This window comes from Globicephala melas, chromosome 3 (assembly GCF_963455315.2).
Source record: "Globicephala melas chromosome 3, mGloMel1.2, whole genome shotgun sequence".
Taxonomy (NCBI): domain Eukaryota; kingdom Metazoa; phylum Chordata; class Mammalia; order Artiodactyla; family Delphinidae; genus Globicephala; species Globicephala melas.
In genome coordinates, this window is record NC_083316.1 from 143,061,568 (window position 1) to 143,088,897 (window position 27,330).

The window sequence follows — 27,330 nt, forward strand, 5'->3', positions numbered from 1 at the left end:
TCACTTCTGGGAGTCGTCTGAGAACTTACTTGTGTACTCTGACCCGAACCCTTCTCACCCCATCTGTGGTCTTCTTGTTTTCAGAATACTTTTTTTTTTTTTTTTTAAATAAAGAGATGCTACGGAACCCAAGATAAAAGCGGGGGGGGGGGGCAGGCGTCTTTGCAAACGGAGACCACCGTTTCGTGGACGCCCTCGGTATATCCAGTAAGATCGGGGTATTGCTTGCTCTCTGATCTCCCAAAGCTGATGGTTGCAGTATGTTCTGCACCTTGGAATGACAAGATTGAGTACCAGGAAAGGGGAGCAGTTTTGACAAGAGTTTTCATATTGATGGGGCGCTGGGGAGGTTGTCATCTTTGCCTGCTGGACCCATCACTTCCGTTTCTAGATATGAAAAATCAAAGCTCTGTAAGGCCTGGGCCCCAGCTGGATCTGCAGTATCTATCTGTGTCTCTGTTAAAACGCAGAGACCCTCCTTGAAAGAACTGCATCTCCAGTGCAGCAGCAAAGCTGGCTCGAGGCAAGCGCCGATAACCCAATAGTATGTTTTTTTGGAAATCTTTTCAAAATAGCTAATTCCTCGGCTCCCTTCACCTGGTAATTACAAATCAGAAGCTATCGTTCTCTTGAAGCTGCCACGATTAGTTCTCATGTCCTGACCTCTGTACAGTGAAAATATGTCATTATTTGAGGCAATCGAATCTGGCCTCTTCAACTAAGTGACCTACATAGAACAGATAAACTGCAGGAGAAAATTAGGTGTTACCCAGACAGAAAGTGTACAGTAAATGTCACTTACTCTTATTAGCATGTATCATCTCGAAGAGTTGCAGTAGTGAGCCTTGCACTTCGGAGTAAGGTAGAGAAAGAAAACTTGGTTCTGAGGTGGGGTTGTGTGTAAGGAAAAAGCAGATGTACACGCAGGGACACCTTGCCACCTTCATCCATGGCCATCAATCTGAGCTGTAAGGTTTGACGATAAGTTTTTAACCTTAAAAGAATGCAGCCTGACTTTAGGTGGTGGTAAGCAAGCAGAATTAATTGCTGTGTGAACAATTTCCTAAGCATTGTTAATTGCGTTTCCTGTGGTTAATTGTTTCTCCCATCCCCGCCTCATACTAGGAACCTTTCCCTGTCAACAGCCCTTTCCCTCCTGCAGTGCTGGAAACGTAGCAAAGGCATCAACCTGTGTCTGGTTGAAATGCCAGACAGACATGTGGTGGTTATTGCCTGGCTGAGAAATATGCAGGGGAAGGAAGTCCTTATTTTTTCACAAAGGAAGCATTCCTTAGATACGGACTTTGAAAGAATGCAGGTGTGTGGAACTTGCCTTTTGCTCCACACAGTAAGAACAACTCACCAAGAGCCGTCAGACATAGGGGGATATTGGCTTAGCTCAACTCACCGGGACGTGGGCAGTTGGCACCAACAGAGTGACGAGGACCACCAGAAGGAGGTTTGGTGTCTGGAGGTTGGAGGTTGTACGGGAGTAAAACGAGAGTTTTGTAGGCGTGCTTGTTTGCTTAGCAAAGAAGAGGCAGTGCTTCAGAACTCTGTGTCTCATCTTGGACTGTGGGGAAGGGTAGAGACAGGGCAGGTGAGAGGGAGAGAGACAGTGAATCACCATAGTACTAGTTCCAGAAAAGGACTCCATTCCATCACTACCCCCAAGCTTTCTCCATAGGCTGAAAAGATGTTCACTTGTCAGGAAGAGGGCTGGAGCGGAAAAATCTTTTTCAAGTTTGAAACAGGGAGGTGGGCTTTACCGTGGGCCAGTACTACTGCAGATCCTGGAGGCTGCGTTGGTATTTCAGCACAGGTATAGTCTCGTCTGAAGCAGACCAGCAGGCTGGCCCTGCTGGGGGAGCCTTGATTTGAAACAGATTTAGATTGTGAGCAGTTTGGGGGAAACTATTCTTTTCAATGCCCCTGGAGCACCAGGCTATCAACAGCTCTGTCCGGAGTGCAGGAAAGGCTGGGAGGGATGGAGCGTGCCCTTTACAGTGATCCCAGAGGGGCACTTTCCCCTTTACGGTGGCACCATTGGAAGGTCCGGGCTTTGTTTTCCCCTCCCTCCTCCGCCTGCCACTGGGGATGCTCTCCCCCTGAGGCTGTTGTTTCCTTTCCACTGGAAGAGGAAACCCAACTACCCAGATCTACTTGCCTTCTGTATTTAGCGAATCCCTGAGGCCTGGGGCAAGCCAGTGTTGAACTGCAGCTTCCTTCAAAGGCAGTCGTTTGGAAAAGGCACCTGGCCCTCCCCCTTGACATCTGCATTGCTGAATTCTCTATTCATGTTTTCATTACTTTGTCTCTCCTGCAGCCATGCATCTGCTCGGACTCAATTGGCAACTCCAGCCGGCAGATGGACACACCTTTAACAATGGGATAAGGACCGGCTTACCAGGAAACGATGATGTGACAACAGCGCCATCTGGAGGCAAAGGTGAGGTTACAGCCGCAGCTCGCCCTCTTGAGGCCACAGGAAAATTCAGAGCTCTCGCCACCTGGTTCAGGTTTTCTAATCCGAATCTTGTAAGGTATGCAAAACGGAGGAAAAGGGGAGAAAAAAAAGCCCTGCATTTTCTAGGTACCCCCGTTCAAAGCTGTCTGCTGTTCCTGTCTGTGAGCTGTGTCTGGCTGGAGCCGCTCGGAGCTGGCGCGGTGCCCGCTCAGAGCCATGTGCACCCCTACGCTATCTGCAGCGACCGGCAGGGTCTGGAGCTGCTTGAAAGCATCTCAAGGCCTGGGGAGCAGCAGGAGAAAGTCCTGCCTGATGGGGAAAGCTGAGAGCAGCAGGCGGCACGGGCCAGTAGACTAGAGCCCTCTCCCCAGGGGAGAGATGCAGCTTCCCCAGGGAGGAAGCACCACCTGGCAAGGCATGAAAGAGAAAGACCCGGAGCTGTTCCGCTTCGGGGGAGAAGAGAAAGGAGTTTTGACAACTCGGGAACAGAGCTTCCCTTGGCAAAACAGTGAAGGGGACAATAGAAATGTTTACTGAAGCAATCAGGCAACAGTACTTTTGCAGGAAAAAAAAGAAAAAAATAGGTGCTAACAAGGTGCTAAGAAAGAGGAGAAAAAACAGAACCATGGGGAAGTGGGGACGTGGGGCAATTAAGAGACAACCAGCGGCAGCCAATGGCACCATTAGGCAGGCTGGCATGCAGGGTAGGGGAGGATGCTTGACTCAGGATGGAAATCACAAACAGAAGAGATTTCACAGAAGGGTTCTCCAAACACAGAATTTTTCACTCTGCCTCTTAGCACACTAGGCAGTTCACCCGACATTTCTTAAAATACCCCACAGGGATATTTCAGCAATGGTAAGGGAAACATTTATTGGGCACCTATCGTGTGCCAGATTTAACATTGTGTAACTTTAGTAACCCTAAAGGGAGAAAAATTATCTTGGAGAAACCGGGGCCCAGGATGTTTTAGAAATTTACCCCAAATCCAGCAGGTAGGCAGGTACAAATCTGAACTCAGGTCTGTGACGTGTGCATCTTTAAGGGAGCTGTTGGGTTTTTCCTAGATCAGGCATTTTCCACAGAGGATATTCCAGAATCATCTTCCCATAGAGGTGTACATTAATCAGCCCTGAGGTGCTAATGTTGCTTAAATTAGCCTCTCCGGAGCTGTCCTAATGCTTCAGGTGTGCCTTTGCCGTCTTTTGGTCGAGGCTTTAAGAGTCGTTCTCCTCATCTATCCTAATCATAACACTAAATTACCTTTAAGTAAGCATGAAAAAGTTTTATCTGAGGATGAAATTATATGCTTTCCATTATCAAGTGACTAAAACTAGACCTGAAAATGAAAAGTATATTTTACCTTAACTGACCCAAAAGCCAGGAGCCAGATTTGCTGGCCTCAGATTTGCAGTCTGCGTATCTCCAGGACTTGACACCGCCTGTAAATGTAACTTCAGTTGCCTTTACTGCAGTGGTTCTCAGCTGGGGTGTTTTTGCCCCCTAGGGGCACATCTGACAAGGTCTGAAGACTCTTTTGAGGGTCACATTTAGAAGAGGTGCGACCAGCATCTAGTAGGGAGACGCTGAGATACAGTTAAACAGCCTACAGTGCACAGGAGAGCCTCCTACGATGAGGAAGTATCCCATGCAAAATGTCCGTGGTGCTGCTCTGTGAGAAACACTGCTTTTGGGGGTCTCTGTTATGTTTGATCCACACATGTCCTTTAATCTGCAAATCAACACTCCGTTTTTTGAAAAGGGTGCAGAATACACATTTGAAATGTGAATATGCATTTTTTTTGCACAGGGATGTATTTTATGCCCATATACATACTGAGATTACATACAAACACTTTTTTTTTTAACTAAAAAACAATTTTGGGGGGCCGCTCCTCGCCTCTTGCGGGATCTTAGCTCCCCGACCAGGGATTGAACCCGAGCCCTCGGTAGTGAGAGACCAGAGTCCTAACCACTGGACCGCCAGGGAATTCGCACAAACACTTTTTAAACAGCGTTCTTCACAAAAGGGAATCACTGATAGGCATTAACTTCCATAAGTGAAGGTCGGCCTCTCCTCCCATTTGTGATTAAGCTTCATTTCCAACCCCACTGGAGCCTCCCACGCCGGCAGGACAGAAGATTCCCGGAAAAGAACAGGTCCTAACTAAGAGTATGACGTCTCTAAATGAACAAAGAAACATTTTCCATGGTGTCTTTGGAAGGGCCAGAACTTTTCCCCTCAGAGGCCACGTGCTTTTGAAAATACTGTGTGAGTTGTATAACATCACACATAGCAGAATATTTTCCAAATGAGTTCTGAGCCAGAAAAGAGGTTACCAAGTCATTGTGCAGTGGATTTTGTCGAGAGGACTTTTATGATAAAGTCTGAGCATTTGAAATTGCTTAAAGTTGAAGCAGAACTCAGAACGTCTTCTTTCTGAACGCCAAAACAGTACTCTTCCTGTGACCGAAGAGATCAGATCTCTCCTTAAGTTGTTGTGAAGTTTGGTTTTAAAAATGACTAGAAAGGTTAGTGTTTTCACACACCCGCCTCTTTTTTTTTTTTTTAACACCTTTATTGGAGTATAATTGCTTTACAATGGTGTGTTATACCCGCCTAACTCTTTTTAAAGGCGGTGATCCTACGTTTGAATTTCTTTACCCAGTGACCTCCCTCCTCTGCACAATCGAAACCTATACATTTAGATAACCTGGATCAATTCCAATCGACTACTTTTCCAGTGTTTCAAAGAGACAATCAAGATATATTGGCAATAAATTAATTAAATACCACCCTCTCCATTTTTGTGTGCTGTACGATAATCCTTCACTCCGATAATGTTTTAATCAAGATACACCACACATTGCCAGGGAGGTTAATCTTATTAAGCAATTACTAGGTAAGTATCCAGCAGAAGCAAATTAAAATGTAAGCAAAACACAGGCATGTGAGTCCCATCTAAGATGGCATATCGATAGAGATTTCATTACCTGGTCTTTAGGAGTGTTCACACTGCTCAGATTTGGAAAGGAGTCTAATAGACAGGGCAGCCTACACACTCTGATATGTTAGTAGAAACAAAGCACTTGATTAATTGGTTGGGAGAATATATGTTCTTTGGGCTTTGTCTTCCCTTTTCCATTTGTTGCTGTTCACGGTTTATTTTGTCTCCATTCTGTCTTTCAATTAAAACTTAACGTGGTTGATTGGGTCGTGGGATTTCACATCAAGGAAGGGGAGCCCACAGACTGCCAGAATCACTCACCATCTCAAGTGTATTTCTATGTTAAAAGGAACGAACTCATACGTCTTCATTACAAGAGCACGGAACACTTTTTCTATGGATCTGGGAGTAGATAAGCCTTGAGAACCAAGAGTCAATACAGTGTTCTGACCTGGTCAGATAGCATAAGGGAATCCAGTTTGATTGGCTAGGTCCAGAGGCAAAATATACAAGAACTTTTAAAGGGCGTGTCGTATGTAGCCAGTTTGTGCACTGATCTTAAGAAAGAAGAAACTCCCAAGTAGAATTTCATGGGTCACTCTCAAAACCTACACTCATTTTACATTCAAGGTGTCCTCCATATCTGGGGTCAGCAAACTGCATCTCATGGACCAAATCTGGCCAGCCACCTGTTTTTGCAAATAAAGATTTATTGGAACACAGCCACGTTCATTCATTGTCCCTGGCTGCTTTTGCACTCTGGCAGTGGAATTGAGTAGGTGCAGCTGAGCCTAGATGGCCCCCAAAGCCTGAAATATTTACTGTCTGGCCCTTTACAGGAAAAGTTGGCTGACTAGTCTTGATCATGTACAAACCCATTTCTACTTTCCTTGGACTTGTCTGTAACTACAAGTTGTAGGACACTAGGGAGAAAGACAAAACTCCAATATATCAGTTTTTCCTTCTTGACATAAAGTTGGGTATAATATATTCTCAGATAACTTCGCATTGACAGATGCTCTATACTACAGGGCTCTGGGGTTGGTCTGACTAGATGCAAACACCAGCTCCATCACTAAGGAACTGTGTGGATGTAAACAGGTCATTTGCCCTCCCTCGGCCTCTGAGCCATCATCTGTAAAATGGTACCCCCTCATAAGCTTGCAGTCCCCCATAATGAGATGTCACTTATAGAATATGGTGTGTGATATCAGATACTTAATAAGAGATCCATGAATATTTGTTGTTTTTCCTGACATCATCATAACGTCCCTCGGTCGGTCCATTTAACAAGCCTCCACAGGCTGCCACTTCTTATGAGGTGCTGTATTTTCCAAAGGCGAAGGCTGCCTTCGGAATGTGAAGGTAGACAATCCTACCACTTCATCTTTTTCCTTTACCCTCTAAGAATGGGGACAAACCCTGATGAAGACTTCTTCTCAACCATGTGCTTGATGAGGTCAGTAGGAAGCAGAACTTCCCGTTCCAAAGGGCCAATGTGCAAAAATGAGCTGGCCAGCTCCTTGCAGCGTTATTTGTCTCACTGCAGCTTGAGTTCCATCACTGCCGGCATGTCTGTTTTAAGCCCCACCATTCTCGGTTTATAACTCAGCTGTAAACATTTATTTGTGCCTGGAGCACATTTCTTTCCTACCCTTTGAAAAAAAAATCAGAATTTCCAGATGGTATGCAAGTTGGAAAAAAATGGCAAAGACTGTTATTCTGTTTAGAAACATGTTTTTCTACACTTGCCCTTTCAGCAAAAACTTCATAATGATTTTTACTAGTTGGCTTAATGTATGGTACTAGGAGCCAGATTAGCAGGGAGGTTGGTAATTCTTCCTCTGGCTCTCATCAGCCTCTCAATGAACACAACCCAGGGTTCCAAAATGATCACTTCCCTACATGGGGCTTTTTCAAAGTCGGTGAAGTTCCCCGAAGGACAAGGGGTCATTATGATCGAGCCAGCCATTGAGATACTGCACATCTACTGGCAGGTACACCAACCACCTACATACCAATGCAACAACTCCCCTCATTTTGGAGGCCGTGCTATCCTACCGTTGTTACAGATGGGTACCACTTAGTGCATCACATTGGTGGATTTCAGCTTCTGATTGCCCTCCACAAGCCGTTCCCAGTTGCATACTTTCTGTTGTACGTGGCATCATCGTGGCTTGACATAGGTATTAATAATGAGATCCAGTTTCCCTTCCTGCCACATTCGCCCTTACTTTCATTGGCATGCTTCTCTTTCAGAGAGACCTGCACACCCAGAGCTTGGTCTCTGCTATCTGCTTGGATACGCCTCTCTTTGTCTCTCTTGTATTTAGCCCAGCGTCTGAAATGCAGTCAGCCTAGTGGTTACGTATGTGGGTTTCTGAAACGGTCGGACAGAGCTTTTGATCCCAGCTCTGCCACTTAAGACCTGTGTGATCCGAAGCGAGTCACTTTACTCCTGTGGTCCTCTTGTCTGAAAAACAGGAAAAAAAATCATAAAGGAATCAGGAGACTACGTGGCAAGTTGTAACCACTCGATAAATTTTTTAGCTGCTATAAATAATACTAATAAACTGAACTACTTATTAATACAGAAGCATGTTCACCTGAACAGTCAGATGTATAAATATCTATTAACACCCTGAGTGACAGAGATTTGGCCATTTTTGTCTAAGATGACAAATTGAGGTTTCAAAAGAAAGGCCATGTGTAGTTCTGAGTGCTGAAGGATTTTATAAAAATCATTACTGCTGTGTGATGTTGTGCATACTGTAACAGCCGCAGTGGACGCTCAGGATGGAAGTCTATTCCTGAAGAATAGACAGGCAACAGCCGGGTGAAGGCTCCTGGGCTGCTGCTGACTCAGACGAGCTAGTGAATCTCATGTCTTTAGGAGAATCTTTTCGCCTATCTTCTGGTTAAACAGAATTCACAGATGGTTGTCCTGATTCCCAAATAAATGGAAACGAGGTGTAATGACTGAAGCAATATTCTGAATTCACCTTTATTTGCAATAGATAAAAATATGTGAGGCAGAATAATCTGCAAGGCAGATTTATGCTAGGGTGCCTCCAGAGTTCAGTTTAAGTTTAGGAAGTATTAACATGAGGCTTCATTTCCGTGCTATGACCGTGAGTCCGTTCCCTTTATCACTTGTTTGGGGAATAGTCTTGCTGTTTCCATAAATGAATTATGGCAACATTTTCTGAAATGATTAGCTTCTAATGTGGCTATGGAAGGCTGTTGTTTTGCTCCACATCAGTCTTATTTAACTGGTTGGAATTTTAGGTACGTGTGTCTGAAATAGGCAATCGCTTCACATTTCCATGAGCAATCTTCCGTGGAGTTATAGACGTGGGCTATCCTGTGAAACTGATCATTAGAGTGTTGCTTCTAAAATCCCAGAAATGTCATCTTTAAGCTGGAGATGAACCCGCAGAACCAACGTGTCTTAAGCATCTGCTTCTTAGGGCAAAATGATCACCATCTCCACTTTTCACTGTGCAGCTCGTAGATAGAAAGAAAAGTTGGACGTGGAAGCCACGGCTCTGGGAGATGGAGGCTGGACTCCATCCTGTTTGCCAGGACACCACGCTTGGTCATTGCCTAGAACCCAAGGGTGGTGGCCGGACTCACACAGAATGATTACAGAATGGTGTTAAATTCCTCTGTTCTTGATACTGTCGACGCAAAGACTTCAGGCTGCCTAGATAATGGATAATGGGAAAATGACAGACACCCCAACTTTGATGTTGACCAGAGATTACCTAGCACTACAGTCGATGCTTGCTAAATAGTCGTTGCATGAAAATGTGAGTGAATGACCCACCCAGCCTTGCGTGGCACATTCATGGATCATCGTGAAATAAACACATGGCTGCCTTCCAGTTGCCCGCCTGAGAAGCAGCTAGAGCCCACGTTAACAGCTGCAGTTTGGGTGTTAAACTGGCCTTTGCTTTCTCTGGACGTAGCGCTTTAATTCATGCAGTAGGTACCCCCCCAGGTCTGCAGATGTATTGACCACTCATTGTGTATTGATTTCAGCTGCTCTGCAAGATGTCTGTTTCATTACAGCCCACTCCAGCCCTGGGCCCTCTTGTAGTTAATAGTGCACTAGGCAGCTGGTACCATAAACTATCAATAAATCATCACATATTTATCCTCCAAATCTGGGATAGTTACAGGTGTTTTGCAGGCAGCACAACAGCTGGATAGAAAGATGTAAAAGTGCCTAGAATTCGCGTCCTGTGTTACTCTGGTTAATCCTCAGAAGCAACCCCATTATACAGAGGAGTAGACAAACTCAGAGACCGGGAGGGATCAGCCCGCAGGCGCACGGCTAGTAGTTCTCAGAGCTGGGACTCAAACCCAGGGCTGACCAGCTCCACGTGCAACATTGCCTCCTGAGAACTCAGAACTTCTCAATATGACGACAGCCATCTTGGAGGTAAAGGTAGAAACCATAATTACTTTTGTTTCCTTGTTGAGTGACTCTCAATGGCATCCTTTTAGGGGTTAACCATGTTTGTCCTAGAAGAGCTGGCATGGCTCCGGGAGCCCAGGTTCTGATCCTTGTTTGTGGGACTGGGAGCCTGGTCCGGGCTGCTGGCCTCTTTGACCTTGGAGGGCGGCACAGACCTCCTGGACATCAGCCCAGGGATTTGACCTCCAAGGACAGAGTCATGGAGATGGTTCCCCACGCTGGCTGTAGCAATTTACAAAAGGCACCTTTCCTTTTAATCTCTCGGGAGGCAGTATTGGCCTAACTTTTCTCGTCCTTTTATTATTTTTAAAGTTACAGAAGTTATGCCCACTCATTTTGAAGGTTCTTTTTTTTTAAATGTATTTATTTTATTTATTTATATTTTTGGCGGCATTGTGTCTTTGTTGCTGCGCATGGGCTTTCTCTAGTTGTGGCGAGTGGGGGCTACTCTTGGTTGTGGTGCGCGGGCTTCTCATTGCAGTGACTTATCGCGGAGCACAGGCTCTAGGCGCGCGGGCTTCAGTAGTTGTGGTGCGCGGGCTTCAGTAGTTGTGGCACGCGGGCTCAGTAGTTGTGGCTCGCGGGCTCTAGAGCGCAGGCTCAGTAGTTGTGGCGCACGGGCTTAGTTGCTCTGCGGCATGTGGGATCTTCCCGGACCAGGGCTTGAACCTGTGTCCCCTGCATTGGCAGGTGGATTCTTAACCACTGCGCCACCAAGGAAGCCCTTGAAGGTTCTTTTTTAAGTATGTAGAAAAAGTCTTTTTTCCTTTGGCTGTAAAGGCTATTAGTGTAACAATTGGCGAATTTGAATAAGGTCTATAAATTAGATATATTTGGTTGTATCAATGTTAATTTTCTGTTTGTGATAACTGTACTGTGGTTCTGAAAAAGAATGGCCTTGTTTTTAGGAGAAACACTTGGAAGTATTTCGAGGTAAGGGAGCCACCTGTTTATAACTTAACTCAGTGTTTCAGAAAAAATATATATTTATATACAGAGAGAGAACACAAATGTATGTAACATTTATGGAATCTGGGTGAAGGATATGCAGGAATCTTTGTACCATTGTTTGAAATTTTTCCATAAATCTGAAATTATTTCAAAAGGAAAATTTTATATATATTAAAGGTATTTATATGCAGATGTATATATATGTGTGTATATATATATATATGGAAAAAGTGAAAACTCTTTGCAAAAGAATAATTCAGTTGCACATGTGGAAAGTTTAGTTTGAAAGCAATCACTGGTTTGTTAAAAGGGATGTTACCTTCACTTTCTGATAACCCCTCCCCCCACGGACACCACATAGGCGTCTTTGTAGCACAAACCCAGAGATGACCCTCCTGACTTGCTCTGTAGACCACAGTAGGCTAAGGTGGAATGCCCCTTAAGGTATCCTTGGGTCCAAACCACTCTTACGGAGATAAGGACAATGAGACCTGGAGAGCTGAACTGCCTAAAACTAGCCAGCTGCTTAGTAACAAGGATGGGAGTTCCACAGAATAGTTCATTTACATCCCTGTTCCTTCCACAAATGGTTCGGCATCATAAAGCATCAGGATTAGGACCCTTACCTCTTGGTTGTTAATCCAATGACCTATACACTAGACTCCAGCTGCCTTGGCTCATTTTTTTTGTTTATAAGACTTTATACAAAAGATAAATTAAGAGTTGACTCATGATTTTTCAGAAGGATTCATAAGGAAGTTTTCTTTAGGTAGTAAATTTCCCCATGGAGCTCTCAAAAGAGAATTTAATTTTTTTTTTAAAGCCAGTTTCCGTGCAACTTTCCAAAGTAAATCTTTCTTAAGGCTCTCATTTCACCCAGTAGTCACAGGGGTTTTGTTAAAATACCCCATCAGATGGTCAGATAAAACTTGATTCAGTTCAATAAGAATTTATACATGGGTTGCCAGGTGCAAACCACGGAGAACCCAGAGATGCATTTGTAGCCCTGCCTGACCTCAGGGAGCACAGCGTCTAATAAGAGACACTTAGAAAGGCAAGTAAAATCAACATAGTACCCAACAACAGTGCTGCAGTAGAGTTAAGTGTAAATGCTATGAAAACGCAGAGAAAGAACCTATTTATCTGGCAGGAGGCAGGGTATAAAGGATAAAAGAGCTTCAGTGTGAAGGTATAGCTGACTGGATCTCAATTTCAGTGTTACTGGGGTGGGAGGGAGGGAGACATAGGAGGGAAGAGATACGGGAACTATGTATATGTATAGCTGATTCACTTTGTTATAAAGCAGAAGCTAACACACCATTGTGAAGCAATTACACTCCAATAAAGATGTAAAAAATAAATAAATAAACCAGATGCCTGTTACACTGTAAAAAAAAAAAAATTCAGTGTTACTAAATAAAGCAGGATTTTCAATAAACTAAGCTAATCAATAAAATAACCAAACAGGCTTCTATAAAGTCCCACCCAAAATCAGTAATGGAAACAGAGCCTGACTCCCAATTTTAAGCTTGTTCCCATAGTTAAGTCTATTCTAGAAGAGTTAGACTGTCCCCTCTCCCTTGATAGATATATACATACATATATACACATATATGCACATATACATGTATATAAATATATACATGCATATCACATATACACACAATGTCTTTTTGAAAATCCTTTACTCCGAAAAGAAAACCATGGAATATTACTCAGCCATAAAAAGAAGCGAAATTGAGTTATTTGTAGTGAGGTGGATGCACCCAGAGACTGTCATACAGGGTGAAGTAAGTCAGAAAGAGAAAAACAAATACCGTGTGCTAACACATATGTATGGAATCTAGGGAAAAAAAGGGTTCTGAAGAACCTAGGGGCAGGACAGGAATAAAGATGCAGATGTAGAGAATGGACCTGAGGACACAGGGAGTGGGAAGGGTAAGCTGGGAAGAAGTGAGAGAGTGGCATGGACATATATACACTACCAAATGTAAAATAGCTAGTGGGAAGCAGCCTCATAGCACAGGGAGATCAGCTCGGTGCTTTGTGACCACCTAGAGGGGTGGGATAGGGAGGGTGGGAGGGAGACGCAAGAGGGAGGGGATGTGGGGATATATGTATACATATAGCTGACTCACTTTGTTATACAGCAGAAACTAACACACCATTGTAAAGCAATTATACTCCAATGAAGATGGTAAAAAAAAAAAAGCCAGACATTTTCCCTTATCGTTTTTCATTCTTTTATTTAATTCAGTGTAACTAGCATATATTTTGCTATTATTATATGCTAGGGACCTTCTTTGTGTACTTCCATTTGTTACTCTCAGCCTGTGAGATAGTTACTATTATTGTTCCCATTTTAACAAAAAGAGAATGAAGACCCAGAGAGGTTAAGCAAATCGCTGGTGGTCACACAACAAGGAAGAACCAGAGCCAGGATTTGAACCCAGTTGTCTGGCTACAAAACGTATACTTCAGCACCCAGGTGCACTGCCTCCTTTGGTGGATGGAACATGAGGGGCGGGGCATCTGAAACCCTGGTGGGGGAGTGTGACTACTGAGAAGTCAGCCTGTACTCATTGGCGGGAGCAGCTAATTACTGACTTCAGTGTCCTGAAGTTGGGATCTACTGAAAGAAGGGGGACCCCACTACTATAAGAACCAAACCCAGACTTCCCTGGTGGTGGCAGTGGTTAAGAATCCGCCTGCCAATGCAGGGGACACGGGTTTGAGCCCTGGTCCGGGAAGATCCCACATGCCGCGGAGCAACTAAGCCCGTGTGCCACAACTACCGAGTCTGCACTCTAGAGCCCGCGAGGCACAACTACTGAGCCCGTGAGCCACAACTACTGAAGCCCGTGTGCCTAGAGCCCGTGCTCCGCAACAAGAGAAGCCACTGCAATAAGAAGCCCGCACACCGCAACGAAGAGTAGCCCCCACTCGCCACAACTAGAGAAAGCCCGCGTGCAGCAGCAAAGACCCAACGCAGCTAAAAATAAATAAATTTATTAAAAAAAAAAAAAGAATCAACCCCCTGAGGCTCCTTGTCAGAATTTCTCCAGCGCAGCCGCTCCCTGGAAGCCTCTTCGCCACCTCTGGCGTCCTCATTTGGTTTGACATTATCAAAATCCGTTTAAGTTTCAACAGTAGATTAGTGGGCTCGTGGGTGCCGATTCCCTGCTACTTTTTCATAGCCTGTCATTAACCCAGCAACCCCTGAAAGCCCAACAGACACGAAAGAAAGCTCATTTTATTAAGTTTAAAGATGAGTGATTTCTTTAGAATTCTTTTTTATTTTTAGTGCATTTCTTTAACTTGTTGCTACACTGTGATTGCTGGGGTTACATTTGGTCTCTATCAGAGACTCCTAAACTATTCTTCCCCAGGGTTGGTTTTTTTTTTCCTACAGCTCTTCCTTACTGCATCCTTTTTATTGTATCCTTTCCTCCAAAGGCCTTAATTTGGCGAGGAGAGGAGCCCTTCCAAAGCAGCATTTTTAAGTACAAATTCGTTTTTAATTTATAATAATCAGAGCTTCTGATCAACTGGTGATAACAAGTGGTTCCCCCTAGATATGTCATTATGTCAGCAAAATAAACAATATGCTTTTGAGGCTTAGAGCCTTACCGATAATAATAATCATGATAGCTAATTTTTATTTAGTGCTTACTTTGTGCCAAAAATTAGTCGAAGAGCTTTGCATGGGTTCACTCATTAAATCCTCCTAACAATGCTATGAAATAAATAATAATAGTGTCCCAGTTATACAAGGGAGGGAACTGAGGCACAGAGAATGGATACACTTTACCAAGTATCAAAGCTGGGGTTTGAACCAAGGCAGTCTCAGCCCAGTCTCTGCTCTTACACGCTATGCAGTATTCCTCCCCTACAGGAAAGTACTTCCTATCTGATAGGCAACATAAAAATGTTTGAGGAGCAAACCATCTGAAGAACTGACCCACGAAGGATTACTAGTTTCTTTTCTTCCTAACAATGTTTTGTGATGGAAGCTTCCAAACTCCTTCCAAACAGGAGCCTGTTCCCTATTCTAGAGGTCGAGGGTTTCTTCTTAAGGTCCAAAGCAGCGTGTCTTCTACTTTATTTTAAGCCCCTGTTTACTTCGTATTTGACCCACTATTGAACTAAATACGGGGAAAAAAATAACTTTACACCCTCAAGTCATTCTGTGGTTTTTCTTTTATAATTTAGATATGGAAAACCTTTAGGGATCCAAGAATGTCACCTCTCCATTTTCCGGAATGAGAAACCGGCACCAAAAGCACTTATGAGTATTGTCTTAATGCAGTGGCCGGGTGGTAACAGAGCCAGGTCAGCTAAGTCAGAATGCCTCACTCACCCTTCATGCCAGTCTTCTGCAACCTTATGATCTCTCTTGACCATCCACACCTTTCGCAATGGATTGTGGCCAAATACAGATGAATATATTCAGAAGAGTGCGTCCATTACAGAATGCAGGAGGGAGCTGGCTTCCCATCCTTTGCCCATGAGACTGAAGAAGTTTTAGATCCACAAGGCCGCCAAAGTGATCAATGAAAAAGTGAAAAGACCCTCAAAACCAAAATGTCTTCAGTTCTTTCTGGATTTGGTTTCAACTGGTTTAGAAGTTCTCAAGACGATAGGAGATTGTGGTTTTATATTTCCTTTCAAGTTCAGAATCCATTTGAAGGAATCACACGTGACCTATGTAAAACTAGCTTCCATCAAGGTTTTGTTCCCATTTTAGAGAGGATGATAATGAGGCCCTGAGAGATCAGTTAACTTTTCTTGGGCAACTTCTAGTAACTCCCAGCTTTTTCTTCGTTCTGTGTTCATAAAGGAAACCACCCTCCGAAGTGTAGGAGACCCTGGCTAGTTCGTTGTTATTAAGAAACCCTCTTTTAAAATAGGAATTTCTGGAACTCCTATTACTAAAGTTCTGAAGGTTGCCGAGTATGGGCAACCAGTGGTTCCTATATAAGTGATTTCAAATGATGCAACAGAGATGCACCAGTGTCACCGTGAGAGGGGTGTGGTTTCCACACGGTACTTAAGTCCCTCCTCTTAAGCGAGGAAGGGGTGACACCCAATGTTGGGTCAGCCTTAGAGCAAGTCAGCATTTTCTGTTGAGTTATTTTATTTATTTTGGACTGATGTTTGTTCACTGCTGGCTCTTTTTTATTAATTTATGAGAATGTCACAGTATATTGGACTTGTTTGTGGCAGGAAAGAATAATTAACAGCTGCAAGAATTAAATCTGGTGCCAAATTAATATCACTCTCCCCTTTCCTACTGATCATTTTACATCCCAGTCACATTTGGAGTTTACATGTACTTATTAGACTCCAGCTCTTATGATAGTTGATCAGTAAAGAGTAATCTCAAGTTTAGCAAGCACTGTGCCAATATTTCAGATGCCCTGGGGTATGAGTTTCTAGGATTATTATTTAAAACCTAGATATTTTAAGTTGTGACCTAAAGAGAAATTTGCCATGGGTTTCACCATCATATATTTTTTAAATACTGGCATATAATCAAACAGAAATGTAGAGCCAACTAATGTGTACACATGTCATGGACTTGGTGTCAATTCCTATCTTCCAGTGCCCTGGTTCTTGAAGAACAGCAGCATAGACAGTGGCGAAGCGGAAGTTGGTCGGCGGGTGACCCAAGAAGTCCCACCTGGCGTGTTTTGGAGATCACAGATTCACATCAGTCAACCCCAGTTCTTAAAGTTCAATATCTCCCTCGGGAAGGATGCTCTCTTCGGTGTTTACATAAGAAGAGGACTTCCACCGTCTCATGCCCAGGTAGGAACATGCTTGATATAGCCATGAGTTTAAAAAAAAAAAAAAAAAACACCACTTCACACCCACTAGGATGGTTATAACTAAAGGATGGACAATAACAGTTGGAACCCTCCTGTATGCTTTGTGGGAATGTACAACGGAGGGCCACTGTGGAAGAGAATTCAATGGTTCTTCCAAAAGTTAAACAAAGAATTACAGTATGATCCAGCAGCTCCACTAATAGGTGTATTCCTACAGAGAATTGAAAACTTTATTTCTCATTTAACAATATGCACAAATGTTCATAGCAATGTTTATTCATAATAGCCCCGAAGTGGAAACAACCCAAATGTCCATCAACTAATGAATGGAGAAACAAAATGTGATCTATCCCTACCATGGGATAGTATTCAAACATAAAAGGGAATGAACTATTTTTTTAAAAAAAAGGGAATGAAATATTGTTACATGCTACAACATGGATGAATCTTGAAAATGTTATGCTAAATGAAAGAAGCCAGATACAGAAGGCTACATACCGTTTGATTCCATTTGTATTGTCTGGAATAGGCAAATCCTTAGAGACAAAAAGGAGATTAGTGATTGCCAGGGGAGAGGGAGGAAAGAATCGGGACTGACTGCTAATACCTTTGGGGTTTCTTTTCGGGGTGATGCAAATGCTCTGAAATTAGATAGCGGTGATGGTTGCACAACATAGTGAATATACTAAAAACTACCAAACTGTAAAGTGGTTAAATTTATGTTACGGGAACTATTTCTCGGAAAAAGAAAATGGTTACCTCCCCACCTGATGACGTCACCTTTGCCAGACCTTTGCTCATCCTTGGGTACTTTTTGTTGAAGGGGTCTAGTTATTTGTTAAAACATCACTAGGAGACATCCCACTGTGTTTGAAAAGAGTGACGTAACATTAACCAAAACTCAGCAACCATTTCTCTGTGGCTTCCCTGTGCTTCCCTGTACTAAGTGCCTTGGGAAGTGCTTGACACTGCGTAAGTGAGATTATTCCCAGCGTTGGGAATGACAAGATTAGATTAGATTATGGATTTCATTGTTTTTCTTCTCATCCCTCCTTTCATTTTTCCTGGTAGAGATTTTCTTATACATCCCACTTGGGATAAATTCACCCTCATCTAGTTTGGTTTTCTTTTCCAGTAAGAATTGTATATCCTAAGGAAAACCAAGCAGTGTTTTCCCGCCTCATTTCCTTTCAAATCCAGCAAGTAGGTAAAGAAGTACATTAGGAAAATACAGCAGTGGAGGGAAAAACACCCTTAACCACCCATTATATCCAGTCAAAGCTGACCTTTTTAAACATGTGTTGGGAAGGTATTCATCCAGAAAATTCAACTGGAAGAATTTAAAGCTTTAAACCCCTTGGCAAATGCAAAGCAGTCAGGCCACCATTTCTTTGTCCTTAGCTCACAGCAGACATTGCTAATCGATGACTGCACTTTTTCCTCACTAAACTCAGTGCACAGATACCTCCAAGAGAACCCTAAAGGCAGCCACCACCAATTGACTGGTGTTGGCTCTCAAGATGAAATTTATTTGCAGTCCCATCTTTACAGCCTGAAACGATCGATATAAGGGACTAAAAGGACTACTTCTTTTTTGAGCAGGGAGAGCTGTGTAGGTTTATATTAACATACACAGCCCATGCTATAGGGATCAATGTGTAAAGTGGTAATCAATAAGTCCTCCATCCATCCATCCAGAAAAATATTTATTGGTCTAAGCACTGATTATCTAGAGATGAGTTAACGTAGCCCATGACCAAGCAGAACTCTTGTTACAAAAATCACATCTGTCCTTTAAAGAGATTCTCATCAAGAGAAAGAGAAGGATTCAGCTAAGAGGAGTCCCTGAGGCATTTCTGTAACTTCTGGCCAGGTGCAGGGTGCAGGTGCAGGGTGCTGGTCTGGGAAGTTATGCAAATTGTTAGGGGGTCTCCCTGACCTTCAGGCTCCACTCTTTCTACTGTAGCATAATGAAAGATTGACAGCAGTGAAATCTACTTGTTGGCATTATTTGAGTAAGTAGGAACATGCCTCTGGGCACAGCTGAGCATAACTTCCCTATCAGCCCCTTGGATGCCAGGAGCTTTGAGGCTGGGGCGGGGGCGGGGGGGAACCTCTCCCTTTTGACATTGTTCTGAAGCACTGCTATCCCCCTTCGCTTGCATGCTCTGAGCAGAATCATGGAAGGGCCAGCGATCATGGCAAGTCAAGTAGGTAACCCTCTGAAACTGAGTGATAGTGGACAGCAGGCAGAAACGTACTCTTCCCAGGTTCCCCGCTGTTCTGACATTCAGGACTCAAACCCTCAATGACAATGTCTCTCCTTCTTTTGTGGCTACACCACGCTGTCCATCTCCTGCTAAGCCGGTGATTGTTCTAGTGATCGGCCTCTCAAAATAGCTGCACTCCGGGGACAGCCCCTTCCCATTTCCTGGGAAGGGAAATGAATAGGTGTGCACAGAGGGTTGCCGTCCAGCTCCCAGTTTGGGGGTTTAGCATGCATCGGAGGGTCCGGTAAGCAAGACACGGTGCAGATGCTTAGAATGCACAGGACAGGTACAATACAGGGGCGCTCTTAAAAAAAGAAAGAGAGGAGAAGACGACTCCCCACGCATTCTCACGATCGTTCGCTATCATAACGTGCCTTCGTGTCCATTTGATGAGCTACGTTTCCTGGAGGAGATGGAGCTTAGCCCCTTGCAGTGATAGGTGACTAACTCACGTCTCAAACCATTATAGAATTTTTCATTTCTATTGGTATATCCTATCAAGGAACATACGTTCTATGGGGATTGGCAGGCTAGCCAAGGTGACTCATTTGAGCTGAAAAGAGAGAAAGAGGAAGAAGTGGGGAGGGGGAGGAATATGAAATTCTCTCGGCTGCATTGCATGAATGGCTGTGCTTAAATTTTATTGAGTATCATGCTCTGACCAAGTGCCTACAAGATTTGGTATCCTTGTCCAAGGATATTAAATACAGGGGAGAATCCTTTCTTACCTGTTTAAATTTCCCAAAGAATCAGAGTCTGTCCCAGTTGACTTTTTGAACGTGGCTTTCTACAGCGATACAATACAGAGGTAGCATGGCATAGGGGAGAAGGTACTGGAATTAGAAAACTGAGGATGGAGTCCCTGCTACGTGCTAACCAGGTGTCCTCGGACATGCGCCTTAACCTCTCTTAGCCTCAGTTTCCCTGTCTACCTGTGTTCCCTGCCTCACAGTGTTGCTATAATTACACTACCCCTACCACAACAAAGGGAGGATGGGAAAACACTCTGCAAACAGAAGCACAATATAAAGATATGGTACACTAGTGTTTCACTGTACTTAGAAATCCTGCGTGGCCCTAGTCAATACTGTCTGTCGATAAGCAATGATGTAAATATAGGTTTTTAAAATAAAATTAATTTTCTCGTTTTTTTCTTCTTATCAAAGGACAAATTGTTTTCATTACAGAAAAATTTTAAAAGCACAGAAAAACAAAAGGAAGTAAAAACACCCGTAATTGGAAGCAGTCCCCTTTTTCTGAATAGTTATGTAGTGTTTTTGCTATAGTAAAAGGTTATCAGTGGCACGGGCTTCCCTGGTGGCGCAGTGGTTGAGAGTCCACCTGCCGATGCAGGGGGCACAGGTTCGTGCCCCGGTCCGGGAAGATCCCACATGCCGCAGAGCGGCTGGGCCCTTGAGCCATGGCCGCTGAGCCTGCGCGTCCGGAGCCTGTGCTCCGCAACGGGAGAGGCCACAGCAGTGAGAGGCCCGCGTACCGCAAAAAAAAAAAAAAAAAAAAAGCTATCAGTGGCAGTATAAAAAAAAACAAAAAAAACTCAGCATCTAAGTGGCTTAAAGCAACAGAGGCTATTTCTTGTTTATATCAGTGGTTCTCAACACAGGGCAATTCTTCCCTACCCCAGAGGCATTCTTCAGTGTCTGGAAATATTTTTGGTTGTCACCCTGGGGAGAGGTTGCTCCTGGCAGGCAGTGGCAGGTGGGCTGCTGCTAAACGCGCACAGGAGAACTCTCCACAGCAAGGAGTTATCCAGCCCCAAATGGTAAACATGTGGAGGTTGGGAACATCCTACTTCACGTGTTCACCTTGGGTGATACTGGGCTTTGCTCAGTGTCAGTCTCATTCAAGGGCACGGACCTGTGGAATTTCCACTGTCAGGAACATAACTAGTACCCTATCGCAAAGGAAGGAGAAGATGGTGAGTTATGCACCAATCCCGAAAGACTTCGGCTTGGAAATGTCACGTATCATTTAAGCCCTTCTCATATGGACCAAAGCAAGTCAGATCCTAACTTCCATGGAGCTGGAATTACAGTCCTCTGAGGTTCCTGGGTAGAGGGGCACCAGATATCCCAATGAAAGGCCCTTATGCCTTACGATAAAATATTGGGAGACCTGTCCTCATGGCTAGTCTTTGTGTACACCCTTAGTTCTTTTCCTGAAAGTAACCCTTACGGATTTTATACTAATTGCCAAATTTTCCTTCTGAAAGTTTATACCAATTACCCTCCCTACTCTCCTGCCCACCAGCGGCAGTAAGTGCCCGTATTATTTACTTGAACTCTTGCATAAACTGGATATCATTGTTTAATCCTTGTCTGTTAGAAAGGTAGCTATCCCATTGTCTTTTTTTTTTTTTTTTGCGGTACACGGGCCTCTCGCTGTTGTGGCCTCTCCCGTTGTGGAGCACGGGCTCCAGACGCGCAGGCTCAGTGGCCATGGCTCAAGGGCCCAGCCGCTCCGCGGCATGTGGGATCTTCCCGGACCAGGGCACGAACCCATGTCCCCTGCATCGGCAGGTGGACTCTCAACCACTGCGCCACCAGGGAAGCCCCCATTGTCTTTTTTTTTTTTTGCGTTACGCGGGCCTCTCGCTGTTGTGGCCTCTCCCGTTGCGGGGCACAGGCTCCGGACGCGCAGGCTCAGCGGCCATGGCTCACGGGCCCAGCCGCTCCGCGGCATGTGGGATCTTCCCGGACCGGAGCACGAACCCGTGTCTCCTGCATTGGCAGGCGGACTCTCAACCACTGCGCCACCAGGGAAGCCCCCCATTGTCTTTTAAATGCAGCATTTTGGTGCCCTGCATTCCATTTTTTTAAGACCTAGACAAAAAAGAAAAACAAAAGTTGATCTAAGCCATTGTCAACCTACCAACTCAAATTCTCATGGGGCTGGTGTATGTAAGGTAGCCTAGTCCGTCTTGCCGAGTATTTGAAATCCTACAAACTGTGTCAGGTTTGCTTGAGCCCAGTTCTAGAAGGGAAACAGGTGAGACTTAAAGATCGTCATCATCATCATCATCTGACCTGGATGCAGTGCTAGGGATCAAAGGAACTCTCAGAAGCTGTTGATGCAAGTGAGCATCTGGGTGGTTAAGGCAGGGAGCAGGTTTACTTGACAGTTCATCACGGATTGCTACTGATATGTCAAGCCAAGTAAAATCCTGCGTGAGAACAAGTCAATAATCGGCAAATTAGGTACATGATTAACCGAACCAACAAGATGCAGTTAACGCTGGGGAGGTCTGCTGGGACTTCACCTTCTCCCCAATCCTGTTTAGCGAGTATTAAAAACGCCTATTTCATCACTCAGACTGATGGAGCCATGAGCCCAGTCACTTCCAGAGGCAACTTGAACGTGTGGGGTGGGCTTACAGCTCCAGCTGTAAGGGTTGATTAGAGGCAGGTAGTAGGGATTAAATGACGCTAAGATGGAAACAGACACTGTCAACCCCAGTGCTTTACTCCGAGGTGTGTCTGTGGGATGGGAAGCAAAACTATCCACACATTCATTGAACGATAGAAGGGAACGATTTAAGAGACCACGAATTGCCCCATGATCATACCAGAGAAATGCAAATATGGCAGATCGAGCATGTGCAGACCAAGATCAAATGAGCCGAGCAAACATTCCTATTGTCCTCTTCAGCAGAATTCCCCTAAATGACATTTTTTCAAAGCAGATTTATAAATAGCGATGAGTGGGGTTAGCTGTTCGCCAGCTCGGTTTATCCCTTTCCAATTCAGAGCCTTGTTTGAAAATGAATTCCCTCTTTCCTTGTCCCCTTCTCTCTTGCCCAAGCAAGTCAACTGCACACAGTTTCCATTAGAGGTGGAAGTAACTGGATCCGTGGGTCAGTGGGACGCCCACGTGTTCTGAGCAGCCTGCTTCTGTCACTGTGCCCCTGTCCAGTGCCCATGATCCAGGCAGACAGGCTCTCCTTGGACTTCTGTCTTCCTGCAGAGCTGTGTTCTGGGATCTTAGTGGGGAGAGAATACCAGGGTTTGGGGCTGTCAGCTTGCATAGCCCACCACATAGCATTTTAATTTCATTTTGAAGGAAGGCATATTTTTACAGGCATGTTTTTCAGACCCTTCCTTTGCAAAAGAGCTTGAGGTATGGAGAAAGAGTTTGTGAAACCAAGAGAACCTTGGTTTCTTCTGTATTGGACTAAAAGTGCTTTTGGAAAGGTCTTTCTCAGGACACCCCTTGTGATTATCTGGTGGCCTCCTGATAGGAATGGAAACTGCCAATTAAATCAGTGGGTACCCTCCTGGGCAGTCACCAAGCAGGAAAAATCTCAGAAGATGCTTGAGTTTTACAAGGGGCCTTGTACTGAGGGGCATGCACGGGGAGGGCACGTTGAATGTTTTTCAAAAAAGTCAATTATTGAGAACATGGAACTCAGGGAGAAAGATAGAAACAGAGAAAGCAGGGATGAGTAAAAGGGGGCAGCGCCAAACCACATATTTTGACTGAGCAGAGTCTCAGAGGTGCTGTAAGTCAAGAGTTTCAAATTTTCCAGACAAAGACCTTAATCTTCAAGTGAGATCTTCCGTAGAACCCCATATATAAAACAAATCAATGTGACAGTTTTATTAGTATAAGCATGGTTTATAATTCAAATCCATGTTTACTATTGTAATGTTTTGATCTCTGTATATGTATGTTTGTATGTGTGTGTGTATATATATATATGTTTATATGTGTGTACGTTAATAATCATGTATACAGATGGAGACAGAGACACAGAGAGAGAAACTAAACTCATGAGGTTAGTCACCCGTAGGAATAGGTGAGGAGAACAGGACTGAGAATTAGGTTTAAAAGGTACTTGTTCAAAGGGCTTCCCTGGTGGCACAGTGGTTGAGAGTCCGCCCGCTGATGCAGGGGACACGGGTTCGTGCCCCAGTCCGGGAAGATCCCACGTGCCGCAGAGCGGCTGGGCCCGTGAGCCATGGCCGCTGGGCCTGCGCGTCCGGAGCCTGTGCTCCGCAAGGGGAGAGGCCACAACAGTGAGACACCCGTGTACCACAAAAGAAAAAAAAAGGTACTTGTTCAGCAGGGCGGTGGGATGTGTGGTGAAGGTGGGATGAACTGGGAGATTGGGATTGACATACATACACTAATATGTATAGAATAGATAACTAATAAGAACCTACTGTATAAAAAATAAAATAAAATAAAATTTCCTGAAGGATCATCTGCCTGCCACACCCTAGAATGAAAAGTAAATTCTGTGTATTTTGCCTCCTGTCAAAAAAAAAAAGTACTTGTTTTTATCCATAATAAAACATTAAAGGTAAGGCAAGCCCTTCCCCATCTCTGAGACACATGCCTGCTCACACACGTACAAAGACTGAAAATAAATATGACACAATGCTAACATTTATTCATTTGAGTGGTTGAAATATGGGTGATTTGTCACCATATTCTTTATACTTTTCTTAATTTTAGTAATCTCTCTGTCTTTAAGAAAAGTAGGTCTGTGACAAGCTTGAGTCTATTTTGAGTAAAACAAGCATTAAGAGGTTATAGATGATGACTCTAATCTTATAGCACTCTCAGGATTCAATTTATTTATGTACTTTGTTTTGTCTGCACAGCTTTGAGAAAAATCACAGTGAATATATATAAGCAGTTGCAAAGAGCAACTGTATTTTCTTTCATCATTTCCCTTACAGGCTCTGGCTGGTCTTCAATTAAATTGATCCACAAGCTTGCAGGAGGAGAGATAGAAAATAATCGTTTCAAGGTTAAATCACTTAAAATATCTACTCACATCCCTTGCCTTAGATACAGAAGTAGAGAGGTTGCACCCCAAACTTAAAATAAGCTGTGAAACTCTTTATTAAAAAAAAAAAAAAAAACACCATTCTGGAACATGCTACATGTTCTTTTTTTTTAATTGAAGTATAGTCGTGCACAATATTATATGTTACAGGTTACAACATAGTGATTCACAATTTTTAAAGGTTCTACTCTATTTATAGTTATTAGAAAATATTGGCTATATTCCCCACATTGTACAATATATCCTTGTAGCTTATTTTATACCTAATAGTTTGTGCCTCTTACTCGCCTACCCCTATATTTCCCCTCCCCTCTTCCCTCTCCCCACTGGTGACTCCCAGTTTGTTCTCTATATCTGTGAGTCCGCTTCTTTTTTGTTATAGTCACTAGTTGGTTATATTTTTTAGGTTCTACATATAAGTGATATCATACATTATTTGGCTTTCTCTGTCTGACTTACTTCATTTAGCATAATGCCCTCCAAGTCCATCCATGTAGCTGCACATGTCAAAATTTCATTCTTTTATATGGCTGAGTAGTATTCCATTGTATATATACACCACATCTTCTTTATCCATTCATCTGTTGATGGACACTTAGGTTGCTTCTATATCTTGGCTGTTGTAAATAGTGCTACTGTGAACATTGGGGTGCAGTTACATGTTCATTTGAAACTGCATTCGTGGTTTAACATCCTGACATGAACTTGAACCTCTGCTCTGCCTGGCATTTGCTTGCAGGATCCACCAGCACAGTTGCTTATACAACTTTATCTGAGCAGACACACATCAGGTGGATTCAAAGACAACCCAGTGCAGATCTTGAAGTTTTCTAATAAACAATGGAGTAACAGAAGTTCAGAGCTGTGTTCAGAGATATTTAGAAAAGATTTATTCCAAGATCTTCACAAAAATTAACAGCTTTTAAAATGTTCATTGAAGCCCCCCTCAGTACAGATGTTTGTAGGGAAGCCAAAGATGTTAGAAGACAAAAATTACTATCAGTCATCTGATCTCTCATAAAAATGTTCTCCACTCAGAGATCCCTCCCCATTTAACACTAGTTATAATAATAATAGTCAGCATTATTTGAGGGCTCCAGTGTGCCAAGGACTGTTTCACATGAATTGTTTTCTCTTCACAACAACCCTGTGAGGTAGGCACCATTAGGAGCAGCCCCATTTTACAGACGAAAGAACTGAGGCACAGCTTAGGGTCACAAAGCTGGTATGCACTGAACACAGCAGACTGGCACCTCCTTTTTCTCCTCTCTGCCGGCAGTCATTTCCAGGAACATCCTGCAGTACAATGTCAACATGAATGCTGACAGAGTAAAATTACAACTCAAGCCCAAGACGAGAATTTCATTAAGTCAACAAAAGTGATGCTGGAGATCTGCCTGTAAGCGCCCAGGGAAGCCTTGGTAAATGCAGATCTGGCTGAGGTAGCACAGTTAAATACTGTGGCAGAGAGAAGTGACAAGGAAGGTGACACGATCAGCGCTTCCAAGAGGGCGGTTCTAATATCGTAAAGAGAGGTCCTGGAAAATTTGATGGAGACCTCCAGTATGTTTACATTGGATTGTGTTGCACCAGTCAAGCTACAGGGATGCTGCATTGTTCTCGAGTATTTCATCAACTCTGAGATACACACGATGCTCATCTTTTGACATCTCTGAAAACAGGATGCATTTTGCAGTCAGTGAAGTGGAGGGACAATGAAATGTTTGGTGTCGCATGTTTGTGTACGTAGGAAAGCTCAGTGTTCATTCTAAAAATTAGAGCGTAGTTGCAAGGATAACCTGAATATTCCTAGATATCAGATAAAAAATACTTTCATAATTACAGTTTTACTTTTCAAGGTAAATTCCGAATCAATCAATGTTAAGAGCATCCATTTTAAGTGGCCTTTTATTAATTCCAAATATCCTCAGATAACTAGATCCTACTGTATATGTCAAGTCAGGGAGGGTATTTAAATATAATTTTTTAAACATATAAATACACAAAAATAAAGTTTAAATAAACATTCTGTGGAATGCCTATGCAGCTGTTCCAGACACAGACAAGCATGGGCGTAAGGGTGTGGACCAGTCCAGACTGCCTGATCTTGAATTTTAACCTCCAGTATTTCCAAGCTGTGTGACCTTGGGCAAGTCCCTCAGCCTCTCTGTGCCCTGATTACTTCATCTATAAGATGGAGATAATAATATTATACATTCATAGCATTGTTGTTAGATGTAAACGAGGTAATCTTTATAAAGCACTTACAACTGGACTGGCACAAAGAAATGGTATAAGCTATCATCATGTTTTTCAAAGCATCCGTAATGCAAACCCCACAAGCTCCCAAACAAACAAAACAAAACAAATCAAATTCCAACTGTTTTATTAAAAGATAACTTTTATTTGTGGTTTTCTCATTATAAGAAGAATATATGCCAATGATAAGAAATATAGAAAACATTAACATTTTTAGTATATTTTCTGTTCACATGCATTAATCATTTTTACACATATAGGATCATACCATACATACGCTTTTTACTCTGATTCTTTGCATAATGATA

General features: G+C 43.4%; 1 protein-coding gene across 6 annotated transcripts in view; it reads left to right on the forward strand.

Annotated features, from left to right (window-relative positions):
* TENM2 (teneurin transmembrane protein 2) overlaps positions 1 to 27,330 on the forward strand; it is a 3,004,989-nt gene that overhangs the window by 2,769,832 nt on the left and 207,827 nt on the right. For all 6 annotated transcript variants that reach the window (XM_060296575.1, XM_060296573.1, XM_060296574.1 and 3 more), the window contains 2 exons: positions 2,327 to 2,449; positions 16,456 to 16,661. In XM_060296575.1, the coding sequence (XP_060152558.1) occupies positions 2,327 to 2,449; positions 16,456 to 16,661 (329 nt within the window). The remainder of the gene's footprint in view (positions 1 to 2,326; positions 2,450 to 16,455; positions 16,662 to 27,330) is intronic.